The 20,881-nt window shown below is 47.5% G+C and overlaps 1 protein-coding gene across 1 annotated transcript in view; it reads right to left on the bottom strand.

The window, feature by feature from the left end:
* Positions 1 to 546: 546 nt before the first annotated feature.
* Positions 547 to 20,881, bottom strand: part of LOC135915604 (glutamate receptor-like) — a 35,149-nt gene continuing 14,814 nt past the window's right edge. Inside the window, exons 5-9 of the mRNA XM_065448718.2 lie at positions 20,117 to 20,270; positions 17,953 to 18,170; positions 6,854 to 7,146; positions 5,707 to 5,906; positions 547 to 1,036 (exon numbers count right to left, since the gene is read on the bottom strand). Coding sequence (XP_065304790.2) covers positions 885 to 1,036; positions 5,707 to 5,906; positions 6,854 to 7,146; positions 17,953 to 18,170; positions 20,117 to 20,270 — 1,017 coding nt within the window. The 3' untranslated portion in view covers positions 547 to 884. The remainder of the gene's footprint in view (positions 1,037 to 5,706; positions 5,907 to 6,853; positions 7,147 to 17,952; positions 18,171 to 20,116; positions 20,271 to 20,881) is intronic.

Raw genomic sequence — 20,881 nt, 5'->3', positions numbered from 1 at the left:
TATGCTAGTACTATACTCGGGCTATGCAGCAAAAGTTCAATTGCTCTGCCTTCTCTCCTCCCTACCGGGATCCCCTTCATCTTCACACTACCCTTCAGACCATGCTGCGCCTCGCAGCAGCGGCAAATACTTGCATTACCGTAGAACCAGACAGTGCGTGTTATCTGAATTTCTAGCGTGTATTCTGGCACATTCAACCTGCCGCACTAAAGACAACAAATAATTTTGCGAGCACCCTAGGGTTAGATTCTACAAAGCAGGACACTTGAATCGTGCATCTCGGAAGTATGCACGGTACCTTAACCTGCTGTATGAGTGTTTCTCGAATTGCTCACCAGTGGCACAGAAATGACGAGCCTCTTACAGGGCACCATTTTCTCAGCAGTTGGTTATACTACTGTTCTTAATAATAATCATCGTGCATTTGAAGAAGTAGTGGTAATCTGGGAAGTACGCTTGCATGAATACACTTTATTCTGCTATTTTTTTCTACAGCAATGTCTATACAGGGCAGGCGTACTGCTACACAAGAGAATACCACAGAGTGTCGCATACAGCCGAAGCAACAAAAGTATCAGAATGACCACTACAGATATTATATAAACGGGACATCGACAATACGTTGTGTCGCTACATTGTTCGAATGCTAATCGTATTGTCATCGGCAGTCATCGTGAGATGAGTTCCTCTGTAATTTATTGTTCAAAGGCGGAGCTGACACACAACTACCACTTCGTGTTGCTTTTCTTTTTTACTATTAAAGGCTGCTGTCGCGTACGAAACATTTCTGGCCAATTCACCAATATTATTGTAAAGCAAGGTGGCAAATTAGTGTGTGCATTTTTCGCATGTTGTCTTCATACGGTTTGCTATGCATCGAATGATTAATGCGCACGTTTCCATTTTGCTACGTTCGTTTGTGAAGCTCGCATTTGTATTCCCCTGATCCTCGTAGGATAATTAATTGCCGAGGAGGATGAGGTCACGGGGATTACGTTGGGCATCCGACGTCTTTTCGGAGCAGCCTTCTTCGAACCTGAAGGAAACAAGAAAGGATAAAATATACTGTTAATTATGTTAAGGTGTTAAAAAAGAGGAAGAAAGAAATACAGTGCAACATACGATTATAAAACTTCCGGTTGTTGGTCGTCAGATGTCTGAGAACTGTACTCCGAATATCTTATAATCGTATCATGCACCGCTTTTTCCTTGTTTTTTTTCTTGTAACAGCTGGTTTAACATTAGCTGGGACTCTTTATATAGCATACGGCATCATCTAATACTAATATCAAACATAGGCGTAGCCTAATCTATATCTTTGATTGGACAGTCAGTTTCCTGTGTGAATGGTTTTATCCATTTGGACACTTCTATTTCTGGGGTCGTTTCTGCACTGCAGTCTTCTGCGACATCTTGACAGCATTCCCAAAATTGGCCGTTAACCTTCTTCTGCTCCTTTTTCTTCGTATGAAGATTCATAAGTGTAATAACAGAAGCGGGATACTCGAGGTCCCGGATATGTGTACACTTTCAGTGAAGAAACTCTTACAATGCTGTTGCAAATAGAGCGCGAAAACAGACACCGCTTAACACCGTTATGACTTGTATTGCCTAGATAATTAACGAATGCCCACGTTTTCCGAATGTTATATAATGAATGCCGAGGTTTTGGGACACTGTCGAAAACAACGCAAGGGTGACCAGTGGCCCACAGCTAGCAGTGGTATTAATGAAAAAATCTGAATGTAAATACCCCGGAACGTATTTAAACCTGAACGGTTTAAATATGCCGTAACGACCTCTGGTTAAGCTTCCTGCCATATTATGCATCCTTTCCTCTCTCTCTCTCTCTGGTCAGACGTGTCATGGTGGCTAGAAGAGGGCCAACTTGCGCTGCCCTTGCCCTTGCTACCCCGTAAAAACTCGAACATTGTATATTGTTTCTTCAAGCGCCTATTCAGCGGAGTTCATACATTCGTGTGTGACTTTGATCTTGCTTTTTTAGCGGTGACTGTTTTACTGATGACACGTTAGCTGACACGTCCGTTAGAGAAGAGTTGCACAGAACGGCCAGAAATGCTACATATTGGGCAGTCATTTATGGTTGCAAAAAGTACAGTATGCAACTTTGCGGGGTGTCTTGCCTATCTGTTGCCAAAGTTTAAAAGTATTGGAGCGCACTAAAAGAGCATGTGACTAAAGCCATGACTTGGCCACTTTATGGAAAAATTACTGTATTAATGCGATTAGCATGCTTAGGATATTTAACACTTTCGTGACTGCGGGAAAATCGGTAGTTTTAGGGTAGTCTGGTAATTATTTTTTTCCTGCCACAGGAAAAGATTCATGTTGATGTGTATGATATCAAATTGTAGAAGAAGAAATGATCTTTCCAACAGTATTAATTTCAAACAACATTTTTATTAATAATAGTACGAAAAAATTAAGCAAAACTAAAAAATTGCAAAAAAATGAGAAAGAGCGATAAGAACATCAATGCTGCTTTGCACAAAAAAACATTTAAAGAAATCGAAATATACTTTTTCAACAAAAGGGCCATATGAAATCAGCCTGCAAATATTAGCTCTGTATCTACAAAAGTTCTTCAGGTACACAAGAAAACATTAGACCCAGTGTCGTCTATCGTGCCACCGTGCGAAGCAGTTTCTCGATGAAGTGAAACAGAGGTTAGCTGCACGTTTCGCAGATTTGTTTTCTGCGCAACCTATCTTTCTTCATAGCACAGTTTACACTTTCTATATCTTTCCATTTTTTTTGTATTTGATGCTGTTGAACCTAAGGTGCGCTCCGAGAGGGAACAACAGGCGCAACTGGGGGGTCCGCAAAATGTGGCTCATCATAACCCAGCAGCTGGTCGATTAGTTCTAACCTGAAGGCAAACTGGTTGAAGTGCAAACTTCGCGATAATTCTGGGACTTCTGGATGCTGCTGATGATGCTCGTCAAACATCATAAAGCTTTTTACTACAGCTATATCGATACAGTGGAAAAACAGTGTCTTCCACCAACGCACGGACTTCATAAGAATGCTGTAGGATCCGATGAGCTGGTCAGATTTATCCACTCCAAGCATGCCCACATTGTATTTCTTGATCATCACTGGCTTCTTCACGGACACTTCTGTCCTCATATTCCCAACTTTCTTTCTTCGCTTTGTAAGGACGAGTTTATTCGCTGTATGCGCGGTAGACATATTCACAACCCGCCTGTCTTTCCATTGCAAGTACAAAACATCCTGCTCCCGCAGCCGTCGAACTCTGCCTTCTCTTTTCGCTTTTCGCCTTCTTTTCCCACTGCCTTTTTTTGCCTTTGAGTTCACTTAGAAAGCCACGCCGATCTTTCCACATTATCCCACATGGAAGTGTCTTGCGCTCCAGTAAATGAACAAACAAAGATGTGGAAGTGTAGGAATTGGCCAAAGAAATGATGCAACCCTGATCAAGATAATTTTTGCACAGCCGCGTCACAACATCGAATGCCAAACCTTGCACGCTAGGCTCTTAGCGCTTTCCCGTGTAGACGCTGAACTGAACAGTGTACCCCGTTTCTGAATCTGCCAAAACCCATAATTTGTAACACTTTATCCCTCAAGCACTGGCGAATTCCAGACCGACCTTTTGATTTCACCATTTTCTCACCGACGGAGATGTTCCGACGCGGTTGGAAAAATAACGTGGAAGAATCGTTGATGTGCTGAAGCAGAGAGGATATGCGGTGAAGCTTGCCATGGGATGCGACGGTCGTCTTCCCTGGATCAGACACCCTCAGGAAGGCAAGCAACGCCTTGAACCATTTCCTTGGCATTACTGTAGGCAGAAGAAGCCCGGAGAATAATCTGCATGTGCTCCAATAACAATGCAAGCATGGGACTTGCACGATTCCCATGTATACGAGAAGTCCGATGAACTTGAGCATCTCCTCTTGAGTGACTTCCTTCCGCGATCTATCTCTCGCTGTACGTGGGCTTCTCGAAAATATGCATCCACGCATACTTATTTGTGTTGTTGCATATATCCCTGATGATTTCGGCGGCGAAAAACAACAAGAAATTGACGGCTCTTACGAACCGCCGCGCAGCACTCCGGAGCGCGATTCCAAGGTCCACTCCCGGCGGTCTTCATACACAAAACTCCACTCTCTGCGTGGCCGCCGGCAAATGGTCCTGTCTGAATGACATTGACACCCTGCAGATAGGAACTGTAACCCTTAGAACACGGCGGAAATCCTTACGATGCGATAACATGGTCCGAGAAGAAAGCAAAACTCACCGGCGGATAGCTGTCGATGTTCCACGGCAGTTTGCTGCACTGTCGTCGTCCGTACTGAAGTCCGACGAATCGAAGTCGTCTTCCGAGTTTGTGGTGCTGTGATCATCCACAAATTCGAGCCCAGATACGTCGGAATCCGTCGAAACTCACCGTTTCCATGGAGCGGATGCGCACGACGTAAATGCCATCTCGAAAACAACGAGCGCTCGTCACCCCGACCATGCAGGTGCTTTAAAAATCCCTACACGGTGGAAACGAGAAACACAAATCTGAACCTGATAAAATAGTCTCTCTTTAACCTGTTCGATGGCGCTAGCTGTCCTAAGCGCTCGGAGAGGCACCAAAATTCGAACTTGTACCACCGAGAACATATCGTCGACGGGAATAGGTGCGGTCACGAAAGTGTTAATGTACTCTGCTGTATCTATCTGTCTATCTATGTCCGGATGTAACCGTTTTCTGTTTGACGCCAACTTTGATGATTGGGTATACCGTATATACCACTGGGTATGTGCCGCTCTTCAATCAAGAGGAGCACGAAAGAGGAGCCTTGCTGGCTGTAGTACGCGCCTCATACATGGCGCGTTTTGGCAATGCCAGTAAGTTGTGTCGCTTCATATAGCTAATCACATTAACGTCGACAGTCATCCTGAGACTATTTCTACCAGATGTTTTGAATAATCTACCAAGAATTATCAATCAACATTGCGAGACCGAAATTCAGAAGAAAAAAATAAATTGCGGTGAGAGAATTGCAGAGTGCTGAAGAAACCTCTAATTTCGCAATATTTAAGTTCCTGCCTATTGGGCAATCATCTTTCTTGAGTCACAAACAAAGCCCGTAAAACGCTATAAAAACAGTGTGACTACCTCTTGCACACGTCGATTGCAGCGCTTATAATTGTGCACCAATGATTTCCATTGGTTCCGGAAGGCGTAACCGAGACGTATCGCAAGCGTAAAACTAACACTGCCCGGTAAGCTCTTTATTTTCTGCGGTCTACTAGATTAAAAGTTGTTTTCATTCATGTGTGGCCCATTTGAGACAATTGCGGTAAGGACGACCAAGCGTGTAGTACCATGCGTTTAGTTCACATATCGCGGTCTTTCTGCATGATGCGGAATTAAATGATTGCAGAATAGGTAGGAACTGGCAGCCGAACTGGATGTTTTCTGAAGCACTCGGATATCTTTTCATAGAACGCGTTTCCATAGCTCAAGGTCTTGCTAAACGAATTCAGCAACCTTGTCTAATTACGCAAATAAACAATTCAAATAACTGCGTTGTAATCTCCGTAGAGCGGGCAACAGCCTTCTTTCTGCCGTGTCCTCCTATAGTTAACCCGAGCATCTTTATAACTTGGCTAAAGATGTAACTGGGGTGCCTTGTGTAGTTAATTGATAAGGTGTATATTTACCTCCTACAAGGATCTCGGCTATGAAGAAGGCGACGGAGAAGCTGGCGAAAATAAGAAACACAAGGAACGCGGACTGGACCTCGAAAAGCGAGAGTGGGCTGTATGTCTCCTCGCGCTTTGCCAACAGGCAGGACCGCCAGTCACCCAGCTGACTTTCCATCCACGCCTTGATGACTCCACTTTCAACCAATCGGTTGGCTCTGTGGTTCGTAAGAGAAAAACGTCCACGATCAGCACACCTTTATCACCTAAAAAAAAAGCAACACGAAAAACGCGGGTAGGCGTTAAACCGAACTTTTCTTTAATTGAGCGCTTTAGCCATCTTAGAAATGACGGTTTTGGGGAAATAAAACGCTACGTAAATCCACCGTAAAATTCTTGTACTTCTAAAACAAGCTGGTAATTTTATACAATAATGACAGCACCGCGAGGCTGTGTGCCCAAGAGAATTTGAGCATTGTGACGGAACATAAACAGACCACTTGTCATCGTTTGCTTTTACCTAACGACTTCTCGTAGCAGTCGCCGCGATCACTCTTGCGGAACATTTATGTGAAGATTTGCAGAATGTCGCCTCGGGCTTACTGGTAGCAGATGAAAGTAACGTAATAAAATATTGTGAACACTCCGTAGTCCTGCGTTTGATATGCGTGCTTGCAACTTAAGCAATGTTGTCGAGTGTCGTCGCAAAAGGATAACGCTCAAACAAAAGAGCTGAAGTATTGACGTGCTGAACTAAAGGAAAAAAAAAAGGGAAATATTTCTTTTAACGTACCTCCTGCTTTCACGAGCCCAAAATCAACAGTACGAAATGAAATCTAATAGGTACTGACAGGCTATTCTGTGACCCATAGTTGCGGTTCAGCGCCTGTGTATGCCTTCATTCATGTTTGTGTGAACGTCTGCTTTCATGTTTGCGTAAAGGGCTCCGCTTCGCCACAATCGCGAAATAAAATAATTACTACATTCCTATAGCTCCACCCTTCTTGGTACAGAACAGGAGAAACTGCGTAAATCGATATCTGCAGTGCTCTGCAAGACAAGGCCTGCGGCATATGGTCAAGGCGATTGCGCCATCTCCTGCAGGCTCATCTGAAGACATACTAATGGCTCGAGGCTTGCCTACATAACATACAGCTGGACGTACCTTTCGTTCATGAGCTGCATTAGTGCCGGATTCACACTCCTGCTTACTGCCATGGATAGCTTGGTCGAGAATGTGGGCTCCTTGGCAAAGTAGTAGCTGCCGGCTGCGAGACGGCGGCGGCAGGTTTGCGAGGCTTGGTACAGCGTGGTGGTGTAGTCGCTCACGATCACCGCTTTTCCCTGCAAAACCTCTCGGAGATTCTCTTCGTCGTAGAGGTGCTTGTCTTCTCGAAGGCCGTCGTGCGTAACGATCAAGTTCCACACCTTGCGGTACTCTTCGACGTCCAAGGATTTCTGCGTATGCCATGCAGAGGGCGCAGTTGTATCTACTTGGATTGACAACCTGCTTATGGAGAATATCTTAATTTCAACGGAGAATAAAGACATTGAGGCAGATCAAATTATTTCCGCGAAGCAGTGATGATGCACAGGCAGAAATGCTTGTTGAACAGACGAATAATAGAAATGACAATCTTTATAGAGCAATTTGGGCGCTGGCTGAAGAAACGAAAGGGAAACATTTAGGTGGCAACAATAACAGAAAGCACAGGAGGGTATTCTTGAATGAAATGGAACTGCTTGAGACTGGACGCTTTCCATAAAACCACCATCTTAGATTCAAGAGGAGCGGCCAGTGCACATATGGGTTCGAGAATGTGCCACAACGTGTGCCACCCGAATTAATGCTCCCAACTTGGTCTCGAAGCGAACTCAAGTTTTTGAGAATGTTCACAAGGTTTGTCGCTGATAATCAGGCTATCCTCCGCACCTCCGTGGAGTACCGCGAGGGCTATGGCCATCTCTTCCGCTGCTTCGGCCGACGGCAGCCTCGCTGATGCCGTGACTCGGATCGTTCCCTTTGTATCTATGACGGCCATGGAAAAGGCGGGCGCCGCCGCCGTCGGTCGGCCGTGTTGATGTTGCCGTTGTTGCTGCTGCCGTTGTTGTCGTAGTAAGAGTAGGGGTGGTGGTGCTGGTAACTGCGGCTCGCCTCGCACATTCCCTTGTAGCGGCGGTGGTTCGGAATTACATCAAAGGTTGGGTGTCCGCGGATGTGGCGCGTATGCTCAACGCCCGGGCCGGGGACTTCGGATCCGGCACCATTACAAACAAGTCCCTCAAGTGGTTCCCCGCGCACGTCGGGGAGCTTGGCAGTAACAGCAACTATGACACCAACATTGCTAACGGCCGAAGACGCAACGACACTCCACCCAACCACAACGAGCGCGCCCACCTCGTCGCGAGGCAGCTTACCCGCCGCGACGTGGTCACCCAGAGGGCAGCCGCTGGCGTTGTTGTGCGGGACCCCAGCGGAGGAGTGACGGCGACGGCGGCTGCCACCCCGTCTGGCGCGGCCGCTGTTGTTACCAATACAACACAAATCGCGGCGGACGGAGCTGGGGATCACGCGGACGCCGACTGCGATGTCAGGGAGTTTCCGGCAACGTACAGAGAGGTGATTGGTCACTATCGGAAAGAAAGAAGAAAATATCCAGAACCCCACGGGCGTCTAGACAGGTCCCAGGCGGTCGACCTGAGACGGTTGCAGACGGGCACTTTCACCAACCCCTACCACCTGCACCGCCTGTGGCCCGCGCTGCACCCGTCGCCCGGCTGCCCGTGGTGCGAGCACGAACGGGCTGATATGGCCCATGTGCTTTGGGAATGCCAACGCCACGTGGAACAAGGACAAAGAGGCAGGGGGAATACAACAGCGGAACCCTCTGAAGCGGGGCGCCTCGCTGAGAGATGGCAAGCCGCCCTCCTCAGCGAGGCACCCGAAGACCAGGAGTGGGCCGTCCAGCGGGCCAGGGCCGTTGCCGAGGATCTCGAAAGATCTTCCTCGGGCGATGGTCCACTGGCAGCCTAGCCCCGGGCACCAACATCAACTGCTGGACAAATAAAGTTTATTCCTATCCTATCATATCCACAAGGTTTGTGCCACTGGGATTGTGTGAAAATAATGATACTTCGGCAATCGCGACCATTCACGAAAGTAGATCTGCCCACGCCTTGCAATCGAAGGTGCACCAAAAGTGCTTTTGTATCGAAAGGTATCTGTGCGCTGAGACATTATTCCAAAAAGGGGGTACAAAAGTCACATTATAATGGCCTATAATGTTATCAACAAAGTAAGGTTCAGTAATTGTTTACGTGTGTAATGAACTACTCTACGGCATATGTGACAATTACGGAATTTTAGCTGCATGCCCCTGAGGCATGCCCAGGTACTCAAAGTGCTGTGACGACTAACAGGTTTGAGGCATTCATTGACGTGATCTCAGCGGCATTCATTAGCGCACCTCGTATAACGTCCTTCTCAAGCGAGGAGAAGCCTTATGGTGAATCTTAAGTATGGCTTAGTCGCAACCAAATAAGGGTATCTTTTTCCGAAGTTAGACGCACCAGTTTATGGTCGCGCGACAAGATAGGTAGTGTGTTCTTGTTGAAACACTTGCCTTTCTCGCATAAAACGAAGCTCGCATTCTAAATCTACCCTCAGCGGAAGAATAAAATTACCAACAAAGCAACAAAAAGCTTAATGTTCGTCCCTTCTTCAATATTTAGGCTTTGGCATCAGTATTTTATTAACTACTGATAAGCACACAATGAGAAAAACGAGAACAAGGCGAAAACGGGAGCCAACGTTTCTACAAGTCAACCCGTCTTTTATAGCTAGTATATATAGCTAGGGTTCTTATAAACGGGTGAGGGGGTAAGGGTGGTGGGTGCGGAAACGACCGCACGATAACGAAGGATAAGCGCATAGTCACATATGCGAACACAACCACTGATTACAGTATATAGACCCTGCGTATTTAGGTGCTGAACGCGTTTCTCAAGATACTGCATGCGTTTGCGAAACAGCTGCATTCATATATACAGTGTGTTTCTTGAGGTCGAACAGGTAAAAAAGAAAAGAAGAAACGTATAATCTATATAGCTTAATTTAGTTTGTTCAGGTGGATTACTTGAAGAGTGTGACATATTTGTATAAAAAGTTACACTGTCCGAAAAACTCATTAAAAATAACTAATTTACTCTAATTATTCCCTTCAGGGCACATGTTGTGGTTGCGATATTGAAGCTGAGCAGCAGTCAAGCCATGCCTGGCTAGCATAAATTGAAAGAACAGCGCCAGTTTTGAAGGGGCTTGTTTGGTTAGACGTTGTCTTAGCAGGTATTTATATTTATCTCTCCCTTGACCGAGGAAGGCATGCGCAACGTTTCACCGCAGCGCCTCACTGTGCCCCGTCCCTTACTCTTAGGAGCAAGAAAACTAAAATACACAGATTGGAACTGCCAAAACCACGCTCTGATTATGAGGCACGCTGTAGTGGGTAACACTGCATTAATTTTGAGCACTTTGCGTTGGTGCACCAAATGCACGGCACACGAGCGTTCTTGCATTCAGTCTTCATCGGGGCCCTGGTCGAATCTGCAACCTGGAGCTGAGGAGCGCGACACTATAGGCAGTGACTACAACGGCTAAAAAAATGCGGCACAACCCTTGTTACGATGAATGTCGATATTAATGCGATTAGCAACGAATCTGTGTAGTGGCACACCGTATGACCACCGCAAGACGCGTCGGGTATGAGGCGCGCATGAAGCTGGTCCCCTTGAGCTTCCTTCTGAGCACGCTGCGTTATGTAGCAGCGCCGACGAGAAATTCGTGGGTGGCGCTTGTGTGATTGTACATTCAGGTAAGTTTGATTATATATTGTTACAAGCACGGGGAAAAGGGGTTTATTGAGGCGTGCGAGAGCAGGAACGGCAGGCTACGAAGAACAGGAATGGCCGCTGCACAGTCTTCGTTCTCCTCTTCCCTTCTCTTCTTGATTCCCGCGTCCCTTGTGACGCGCTTGGGCGTAACATACCTCCCCTCGCAGACAAAGCCCCCTGGGCGAGTCAACTAGCTTGTCGTGGCGTACATGATTTCAACCGTGCGACATGCGCGACTTGTGTCCTAGCAGAACGTCTACCAGTGTTCGTGAGGCGCGCGAGAGCATAGTTCACTTCGCTGACTTTGTCGATGACAACATACGGTCCATCGTAGTTTGCCAGCAGCTTTTGACACAAACCGCGCTTCCTTGTGGGAGTCCAAAGCCAAACGAGATCACCAGGGTTATATGTAACAGGCCGATGTCATGCGTCGTAGCGGGCTTTGGAGTTTTCTTGTGATGCCAAAGTCCGAAGACGCGCAAGTCTCCGAGCCTCTTCAGCGAGGCACAGCGTATCGGCGACCGTAGGATTGTCGTGGTGGTAAAAAGGGAGGACAGTGTCGAGCGTATACTGGGGCGGCCGAGCATATAGAAGGAAGAAGGGGCTGTAGCCGGTTGTCTCGTGCTTGGCGGTGTTGTATGCGTAAGTAATAAACGGTAGAACTTCATCCCAATTCTTGTGATCGGACGCAACATACATGGAAAGCATATTTGTGATCGTTCGATTAGTGCGCTCAGTGAGGCCATTCGTTTGCGGATGATACGGCGTCGAGTGCCTGAGGTGCGAGTTACACAAACGCACAAGCTCTTCCACTATATCCGCCGTGAATTGACGTCCCCGGTCGCTTATGATAACACCAGGTGGTCCATGTCGTAGAACAATAGCGTGAAGTAAGAAAAGCGACACTTCGGTGGCAGTTGCTGATGGTATAGCCGCCGTCTCGCAATAGCGTGTGAAATATTCGGCGCAGACAATTATCCAGCGGTTCCCCTTAGATGACTTTGGAAAAGGGCCTAACAGATCAATTCCAACTTGCCGAAAGGGTGAGCTGGAAGGCGGCACAGGTTGAAGGAGACCAGATGGGGCAGTGGTTGGGCGTTTCCGACGTTGGCACTGTATGCAGCTGGCGACATAAAACTCAACCGAATGTCGCATCCGGGGCCAGTAAAAGCGTTCTTGAATGCGATAAAGTGTGCGCACAGTGCCTAAGTGCCCGGAGGTAGGGTCATCGTGCATAGCCTGAAGGATTGCTGGCCGGAGACGCTCCGGCACCACTAGAAGGAAGCGTGCACCCGTGCTTGAGTAGTTCCTTTTGTACAGGAGCCCGTCACGTACACAGTAGCTGCTTGTTGCACTTGAATGGGCAGAAGTAAAGAGTGGCTCCAATTTAGTGTCTGTCCGTTGTTCCGTTTTGAACGCATCAATATCTGGAAAAGCGGGTGTCACAGAAGCGACGAGATGATCAAAATCGTCTGCGTCGCAGTCCGTCGTGGCAAGCGGCATACGGGAAAGGCAGTCTGCGTCAGCGTGTTTTCGGCCACTCTTGTAGGAAACAGTGAAGTTATATTCCTGCAACCTCAAAGCCCAGCGCGCAAGGCGACCACAAGGGTCGCGAAGGTTGACGAGCCAGCACAGGGAATGGTGGTCTGTGACGACTTGGAATGGGCGTCCGTACAAGTACGAGCGAAATCGCTGAACCGCAAAGATTACAGCAAGGCATTCTTGCTCTGTCACCGTGTAATTTCGTTCAGGTTTGCTTAATGAGCGGCTTGCATAAGCAATCACGTGCTGACGGTCGTCATAGCGTTGGACCAATACGGCACCCAGACCAACGCCACTAGCATCTGTGTGGATTTCTGTCGGCGCAGTAGGATTGAAGTGGCGAAGGATAGGTCGGGAGGTCAGCAGGAACTTCAACTGACGAAAAGCAGAATCGCACTCGGGTGTCCACTCAAACCGGGCGTCTTTATGTAGCAGATTTGTCAGAGGATAAGCGACGTCAGCAAAACCAGGAATAAATCGGCGAAAGTAAGAGCAAAGACCCAGAAAACTACGAAGTTGCTTCACTGACTGCGGTGCACTGAATGCCTCGACAGCTGCCGTCTTGAGGGGATCAGGCCGGATACCGTCTTTGTCAACAAGATGACCCAGCACAAGGGTTTGACGGTCACCAAAGTTACATTTCTTGGAGTTCAGAACCAGGCCAGCGTTTTTGATGCAGTCGAGGACAATATCCAGGCGCGTATTGTGCTCATTGAATGTGCGCCCGAATATAACAACGTCGTCAAGATAGCACATACAGATGTTCCACTTTAACCCACGCAGAATTGTGTCCATGAACCTTTCAAAGGTTGCTGGAGCGTTGCACAACCCAAATGGCATCACATTGAATTCGAATAATCCATCCGGGGTTATGAAGGCTGTTTTCTCCTTGTCTGCCGGATGTATCGGGATTTGCCAATATCCTGAGCGCAGGTCCACTGAAGAAAAATAAGAGGCCGAATGCAGGCAATCAATTGCATCATCAATCCGGGGCAGGGGGTAGACATCCTTCTTAGTCACGGCGTTTAATCTTCGATAATCGACGCAAAATCTCCAGCTACCGTCTTTCTTTCTGACAAGTATGACCGGAGCTGCCCAAGGACTCGAGGACTCTTGTATTATTCCATTTTCATCATGTCACTCACTTGTTCCCCGATTATCTACCGCTCGTTAGGCGACACGCGATAAGGCTTTTGCCTGATCGGGCGCGCAGATCCCGTATCGATAGTATGGCGTGTTCGTGACTCGGGAATCGAGAACGCTTTGTCCGGCTGCGCAAAGTCAAACACTGACAGATGCTTAGAAAGCGTATCCACCAAGGTATGGCGCTCCCTTGTGCTGAGTGACTTGTTTATCATAGACAGAAGCTTTTTGTCTAAACCTTGCGAAGGTCAGCAGGTTCACACGGTGGATCTGTTAGTACGGCTACGGACGAAGACGTGTATTCTGTAAAGTAGGCGAGTTTCAAGCCGTCTGGAAGCAGGACAGGTTCTGCTGAGCAGTTGGCCGTCCACAAGCCAGCACGCCCGTTGCCAATAGAAACCACTCAATGAGGGACAAAAACGTTCTTCTTCATACAATTTAGAAGCAGTGGCTCTACGGAGGCATCGAAACTGTCTGGAACTTCACCGCGACACACAACCGGCACGCACACAGAGGTGGACGCAGGCACAACAGTATCTGCAGATACACAAAGTTCACCTTGACTGCAAGTCTCCTCTAAGAGCCCGGACGAAACATGGCCATCGACGCAAACTTCCCCCGTGCGACAATCGACGGTCGCACCACACTGTCGCAAAAAGTCGATGCCCAAAATCACTTCGTGCGTCGATCGGGGAATAACTACAAACTCTGTCGCGAAAACTCCACCAGCCAAGGATACGTCAGCAGTGCACACACAAACAGGGCGCAACGACTCGCCGCTCACTCCTCAAAACGTTGCAGCCTGGTCCCACCGAAATACAACTTTACGCCCCAACCGACCTTTAAAACCGAGACTCATTACGGATACAGTTGCTCCCGTATCCACTAAAGCCATAGTAGAAACACCATCAACAAGTACATGCACTTTGTTCTTAATCATAGCAACTGCAGGGGGCATTTCTGTCGATAGCACGTGTCGAGCGACCTCACCCCCATCGGCCGCGCTAGCTAGTTTTCCGGTTGTGAAGGCGAGGCGGAGCGGCGCACTGGCGATGGAGATTGACGTAAACGTGGCGCACGAGAAGTTGGCGGTGGTGTCAAACTCCTGTCAGATGCCGGCGAGCGGCTCCGAAAGCTTCTCTGCCAGTAATCGTTGCCGGGAGGGACGCCAGCTGACCAAGAGGTGGTGTACGGCTGTTGAGTAGTCCTCGTAGGAGGTGTGGGCCTTGTTGAAGATCCGGATCGACCATTCCACGTTGTTGGGCGACGATTGCAAAACCTCGCTATGTGGCCCGCGACACCGCATTGGAAACACACCGGCAGATGCCTCAAATTGCGATGTTCTTCCATGTAGTCGCGCATGTTGCTGTCGACTGCATAGACAGCAGGTGGGTGACATTCATCATGGCTAGGCATCGGCCGCTGGGAGGCGTGCGTGTGGCGTGGGCGTTGGTCGTAGTCATGACCTTGATAGCTCATGGTCCCTCTCGTTTGTGGGGTAGACCTATACTCGATGGTCGCTGAGTTCACCGTGGGTTGCCATGATGTCGAAACGGCCGTGTTTCTCATCTCGTGTGGTGAGTACGCGCCAGTGATGCCGGGTGTGCAACGGTACATCTCTTCTTGATGGAGCAACTCTTCGCGAACAATCTGCCGTATAGTGGATGGAAGGTCAACACACGAGCTCGGGTCTACACTTGCCACCGTCGTGACATTAGCCAGGCGACCAAACTTCGGTATTATCCTTCGCATCTTCAGCGTCTCAAAGGTCCTGCAGTGGCGAATGACGTCAGACACGGAATCCAAACTTTCCTTGCCGATCAAAAAATTGTAGACGTCTTCGGCTATTCCTTTTAACAAATGTCCAACTTTGTCATCTTCAGACATTTGAGAGTTGACTATTTTACACAGTTTCAGAAGCTTGATGTGGGTGAGTTGGTTATGCATACTTGATGAAATGAGCGCTACGAATACGCGGACGAAAGAACACATGTACGACAGACAAGGCGCTACTTCCAACTAAATGTTTTTTGAAGAAACAGAACTTTAAATAGATGCAACCATGAATGGCCCAACGTGACATCACCACCTCCCTATCTCTTCAGAAAAGCTATCTCTTTTTCAGTAAGCGTCACTGAAGGGGAACTAATGCACGTGCCCTCGGCCTTAGCAATGTAAAAGGCTTCCAATATCTCGCGTTCTAGTCTATCTCTAGACCATGCCAGAAACCTGGTGTCGCGAAGATACGGACGGCAATTGTGACGTTTACAGTGTTCCGCCAGATGGCCCCCCGCATTGTTATTTACGGCCCAATTGTGCTCACGCGCCCTTTCATTAAAACACCGTCCGGTTTGCCCGATATAAACCTGTTGGCAACTTAGGGGTATCTCGTATACGACATTACTTTTGCAAGCAGTGTACGGCGCTGCATGTTTCAACCATGCTCCAAGAAACATGCAGCGCCGTACACTGCTTGCAAAAGTAATGTCGTATACGAGATACCCCTAAGTTGCCAACAGGTTTATATCGGGCAAACCGGACGGTGTTTTAATGAAAGGGCGCGTGAGCACAATTGGGCCGTAAATAACAATGCGGGGGGCCATCTGGCGGAACACTGTAAACGTCACAATTGCCGTCCGTATCTTCGCGACACCAGGTTTCTGGCATGGTCTAGAGATAGACTAGAACGCGAGATATTGGAAGCCTTTTACATTGCTAAGGCCGAGGGCACGTGCATTAGTTCCCCTTCAGTGACGCTTACTGAAAAAGAGATAGCTTTTCTGAAGAGATAGGGAGGTGGTGATGTCACGTTGGGCCATTCATGGTTGCATCTATTTAAAGTTCTGTTTCTTCAAAAAACATTTAGTTGGAAGTAGCGCCTTGTCTGTCGTACATGTGTTCTTTCGTCCGCGTATTCGTAGCGCTCATTTCATCAAGTACACAGTTTCAGCACTTCTTCAATATAAGTCGTACATGTCTCGCCGGGAATCTGAGCTCTTTGCGAAAGCGTCTGTTCAGCGCGTTTCTTTTTTGCGCTAGAGTCTTCAAAACACGCTCTGATCTCCTCGACGAAAAGCTCCCATGAAGTGAGCGTGTCTTCGTGATTCTCATACCAGACGAGCGCTGTGTCGGTGAGGGAAAACACTACGTTGGACAATTGTGCGGTCGAGTTCCAACCGTTAGATCGGCTCACCCTTCGGTAGTTCGTGAGCCACTCGTCGACATCTTCTCCGGCTTTTCCTCCGAAAGTGAGTGGCACCCGGTAGTACTGCCACGGAACACCAGGCGTTGGCCTTGAAGCCGCGTCAGATCCTTCGGGAATCTGGCAGGCGTATTCAGGCATGGCAGGTGAGGGTGGCGGAAGTCCGGCAAGTCGACGGCTTCGGCGAAGTTGTAGCAGCGTAGGCTCCGTGGTTACGAGGTGTACCCCGCACCGTCCACCAATTTGTTACAAGCACGGGGAAAAGGGGTTTATTGAGGCGTGCGAGAGCAGGAACGGCAGGCTACGAAGAACAGGAATGGCCGCTGCACAGTCTTCGTTCTCCTCTTCCCTTCTCTTCTTGATTCCCGCGTCCCTTTGACGCGCTTGGACGTAACAATATGTATGCCACGAGTTTGGTTCCACCCAGCTCCGGATAAATGACATGTCTTTTTTTGCCATTGAAGTGCGGTGAATACTAAATGGCACATAGTTACTCGAGTTGGCGTCAAAGATGTTCGTTGAAGAGTGGCGCAACACGAGTGGAGCCTAGCCTGTGACCAAAGTTGGCATCACAGAAGTTCATTGAATAGCGGAACATACCTAGCGCCACCTAACCCGTGGCCCAAGTTAATCCATCGGTTCATTTAAGATCCGGCACCCTCAGCGCAACAGCTCACTCCTCTACCCATTAGACCATGGAGTACTCAGTTACTCAAGCTGGCTTAGGATCAATCCGCATTTAAAAACATACAAAAAATTTCAAGGCGATCAGCATTCTTTATGAACGTCACGCACTTTCAGAGGACTATTTATCTGCCGGACGTTTTCTCCACCAACTTAGGTCATTGTTTATTCCATTTTAATGGGTAATACTGCGCTATTCATTGCTAATTCCATAGGTAGTAGGAAATTTATCCTCATATTTTTTTGAAATAATCCACCGATTTCTTGGCCAATCCCCCATCGTGGGTAGGAGCCACACGTGCTACAGGCAACAACAACAACAACAACAACAACAACAACAACAACAACAACAACAACATGGGGTTATGTATGTAGTATCGAGCTGCTGTGCTGATGAAAACGGATTAGAAACTAACGGTCCCATCAACTTGGGTCACCGGGCATGGGCCATCTAATCTATTTACATCCAGATACTGCTAAAGTTTAAACAAATAAGTGTTTCGCATAGTTTTTTAGTGATTAGTGTTTGTGCAGAGATAACAGCGAAATTCGGCACATCGCACCTGTCACCTACATGACTATCAACATCAACGGCCCCAAAAACGATCTCTCAGGCACACCACATTCCATTGCAGCAGTTGTATACAGTTTATAATGTAGCCAATTTTAATGCACGGTTTTCTATGGCAGATAAAAAATTTGATGAGATCAATGGCAACGTCGCGCATACTGTAGTCACGCAAAATTGCAAGGAGAATTATGACGATTTGCAATGTGAAATGGTGTGCTGAAGTTTTTTTCACCTTGAGCAGGTTTTCATAGGCTCCACCTTTCCAAAGGAAAGGGCGAATATTGGTGCGCCGAGACAGATCTTTAAAACTGTCGATGCGTTCCGGTTCCGGAAAAATCATCATGGTGGCTTTCATGTGTCCCGTGAAGGCGTTCATCAGGACTACCACGGTCAGCCACCAGCTGGCGAGAATCATCCGTCCAGCCGAGTCTTGGGGCGTGCGCATAGATGCTGCAAAATAAAGAAAGCAGGGGCCGAACTGACAAATTTGTTTGTTCGTGATAGGTTTTCGCAATTGGCCGGCCGCCATCTTTACCAATGTGTCTAACATCACGATGGGCTGAAATATGCTCTTACGAACAGTTTTAGTGTGAGAACGTTTTCATGAATGTGACTCAGATTCGATAGTGTAGCGATCAGAGAAGGACACAAGTGGCCGTCCCTGCGAGCGCCTAGTTCTCCTGCTTCTCTCCTCGCACCCTCAGGACAAGCGCCAGAGTCCGAATAAGCCTCTTTGTCTTCATTTAGTAGCGAGCTACTGCAATCAAAAGCGTCTTTATGCCCCAAATTACGCAGATGTGGCGTGGCTCAATACACTTCTCAATGCCGCGGCTTGGCACGGGTTTTGTCAGCGAGCGGAAGCCCCGTTTAGCAAAGCTTAATGCTTGGTGCATTTGGAGCAAAACTCCAAATGCTGGGTGTTCCATGTTAAGGTGGCTCCTGGTGCAAGTTGGCAAAGTTAGGCTGTCGCCTTGTCCAAGAAATGTTGTAGTGTTGCTCACCACCTTGTAATCATTGTAATAAGTGGAATTCAAAATATAACATTAAGATCTGAATTGCATTAATATCTGAAATACATAAAACTGTAGCAGCTCCTTACATAAACTATTTTGTTGATGGAGGCAAGGCGCGTTAACTTCGTGGTATGTGTTTTCTGCAAACTGTGAAACAATAGCAGTTCTGCAGCACAATAGCGCTCTTGTGAGGATGTGGAAGCCTCAATAAGTACTGTATAATACCGCAACAGATAAACACGTCACGTGCTATGATGCTGTTGCAAGTAGCTTGAGCTAGAAATTGGACGTCGCGCTTTTCTAAAAGGGTCGTGCAGATTTTACTACCAATGTGCATTGTTATCATTGCGTGCATTATCAGCAGTAAATTTACACGATAGAGTGAGTATGTGTCCCGCAGCGCTCAGACAATACTTAGAAGCTAACTAGCATAAAAATAAAGCATATTTAATGACTCACACTTCAACAAATGCACGTTTTGCCCTCAGTAAGAAAACTGCACTTTTTCAAATGATGGGTCAACTTTTATTTTGCACTCATCATTTCATATATCGACAAAAAGCGGTCACATTAAAAAATTCCCCTAGCAGAATTTTACTGCTAGACGGCTTTTAGCGGGCTTTTTGTTTTAGAGTATAGCGGTAACGTCATTTCTTCTAAAGATAAATTATATGTGCCGAAGCGCTGTCTGAATTATCTGAATATATGTTATTAATGAATGAATATATATGAACAGTGTCTGCATTATGGGGCAGTATCGTCTGGGGACAAAACGGGGGGGGGGGGAATATCTTAAGCCAAGGCATATGCTCAAGCTGCGTCAATCACGCGTTGAAAAAAAAAAAAAAACCCAGGATCGCTGCTTTTCGGGATGTACAATAACTTCATGCGATCAAGCGCACACTGAAGTAAGAATTTTAGCCAACGTTTACGAGAAATTTTGGTCAGAAACATTAGTTATTCCAACCACTACGAACCTGAAGTAGTTCGAATTACACATGACTGAAATTTAATAAAATAATCTGGTATATACTACACAATTCGTGGCAGCATAGAAATGCCATCTTTTTGGAAAGAATTAATAACGCAGTTCCTAGGCACTAACGCTGTTTTATAAAACTTAAGATATCAAAATAAAGAAAAGTGCAGCGTACGACAGGCATTCAGTTAGGTATGGGAGTGCAAAGTGCGACATCCAACAAAGACGCCATGCCCTAGTACTGTTAGGAGTGTCAGATACAGTTAACGAGTTATTTCCATGTTTAATATCCGCAAATGTAAGTCACACCCTGATTCTTTGTATGTGGGAACCAAATACAGTTAAAAAATAATCGAAGGCTCAAACATGCGTCTTGAAAGAGATCTAATATGATTGCCACTTACACTCCATGAACATGGCCGAGGCGTACAGCCACCAGTTTTCCTCAAGGAGTCGCCCCAGTCGAATGTTCGAGCCTTGTTTGGCGCGCACACGTGCGTCCAACAGAACAGCACTTATCACACAGACCGCCAAAGAGCATAGCAGGCCCGCCCACACCTTCGAAAAGAAAAAAAATGATAGGGTAGGCTGTGTCGGGGACGCAGGTCGCAGCGGGGTACGTGAAACGTGTTGTGCATGCTGCAGAACGTGTGCAGCACTATAGGGCACAGCAATGACGTAACCACACACACGAGTGGCGTTTATTCACGCATAGCGAAGCTTAGGCTTCGAGCAATTGCGAAACACCTATTGTGAGTATGCTGCGCTCAAATCTCTTGCTGGCTTCGTATTCGTGAGTCGGCCAGCAATGATAAAAAGCGGTGGGCGCGAGTTGGCATCCCTCTTGTGTTTCGGTCTTAGCATTGATCTTGCCATTTCTGTAGCCTGCATGCGTGTCGGACGCCGGGGCTGCCATAGCCGAGTGGCCGCCAATATTGCTGCGCCAAATTTCCACATTTCTAGCCCTTATAAATCCTAATAAGGGCAGGTTTGAGTTTGATAAATTATACCTACTACGGCAGAATGAGCTATCCTAAACGCGGCCACTGCCGCTCAGATCGACCGACGTACTGCTGAGCCATGCTCTGAACGCCGAGCGAGAGGTAATTAATGATGCTCCAGTTGCGTCATGCATGGCGCGACTACGGCGCCATCTGTTCACGCGACCC

This window comes from Dermacentor albipictus, chromosome 3 (assembly GCF_038994185.2).
Source record: "Dermacentor albipictus isolate Rhodes 1998 colony chromosome 3, USDA_Dalb.pri_finalv2, whole genome shotgun sequence".
Classification (NCBI taxonomy): domain Eukaryota; kingdom Metazoa; phylum Arthropoda; class Arachnida; order Ixodida; family Ixodidae; genus Dermacentor; species Dermacentor albipictus.
This window is presented reverse-complemented; position numbering and strand designations above follow the sequence as displayed.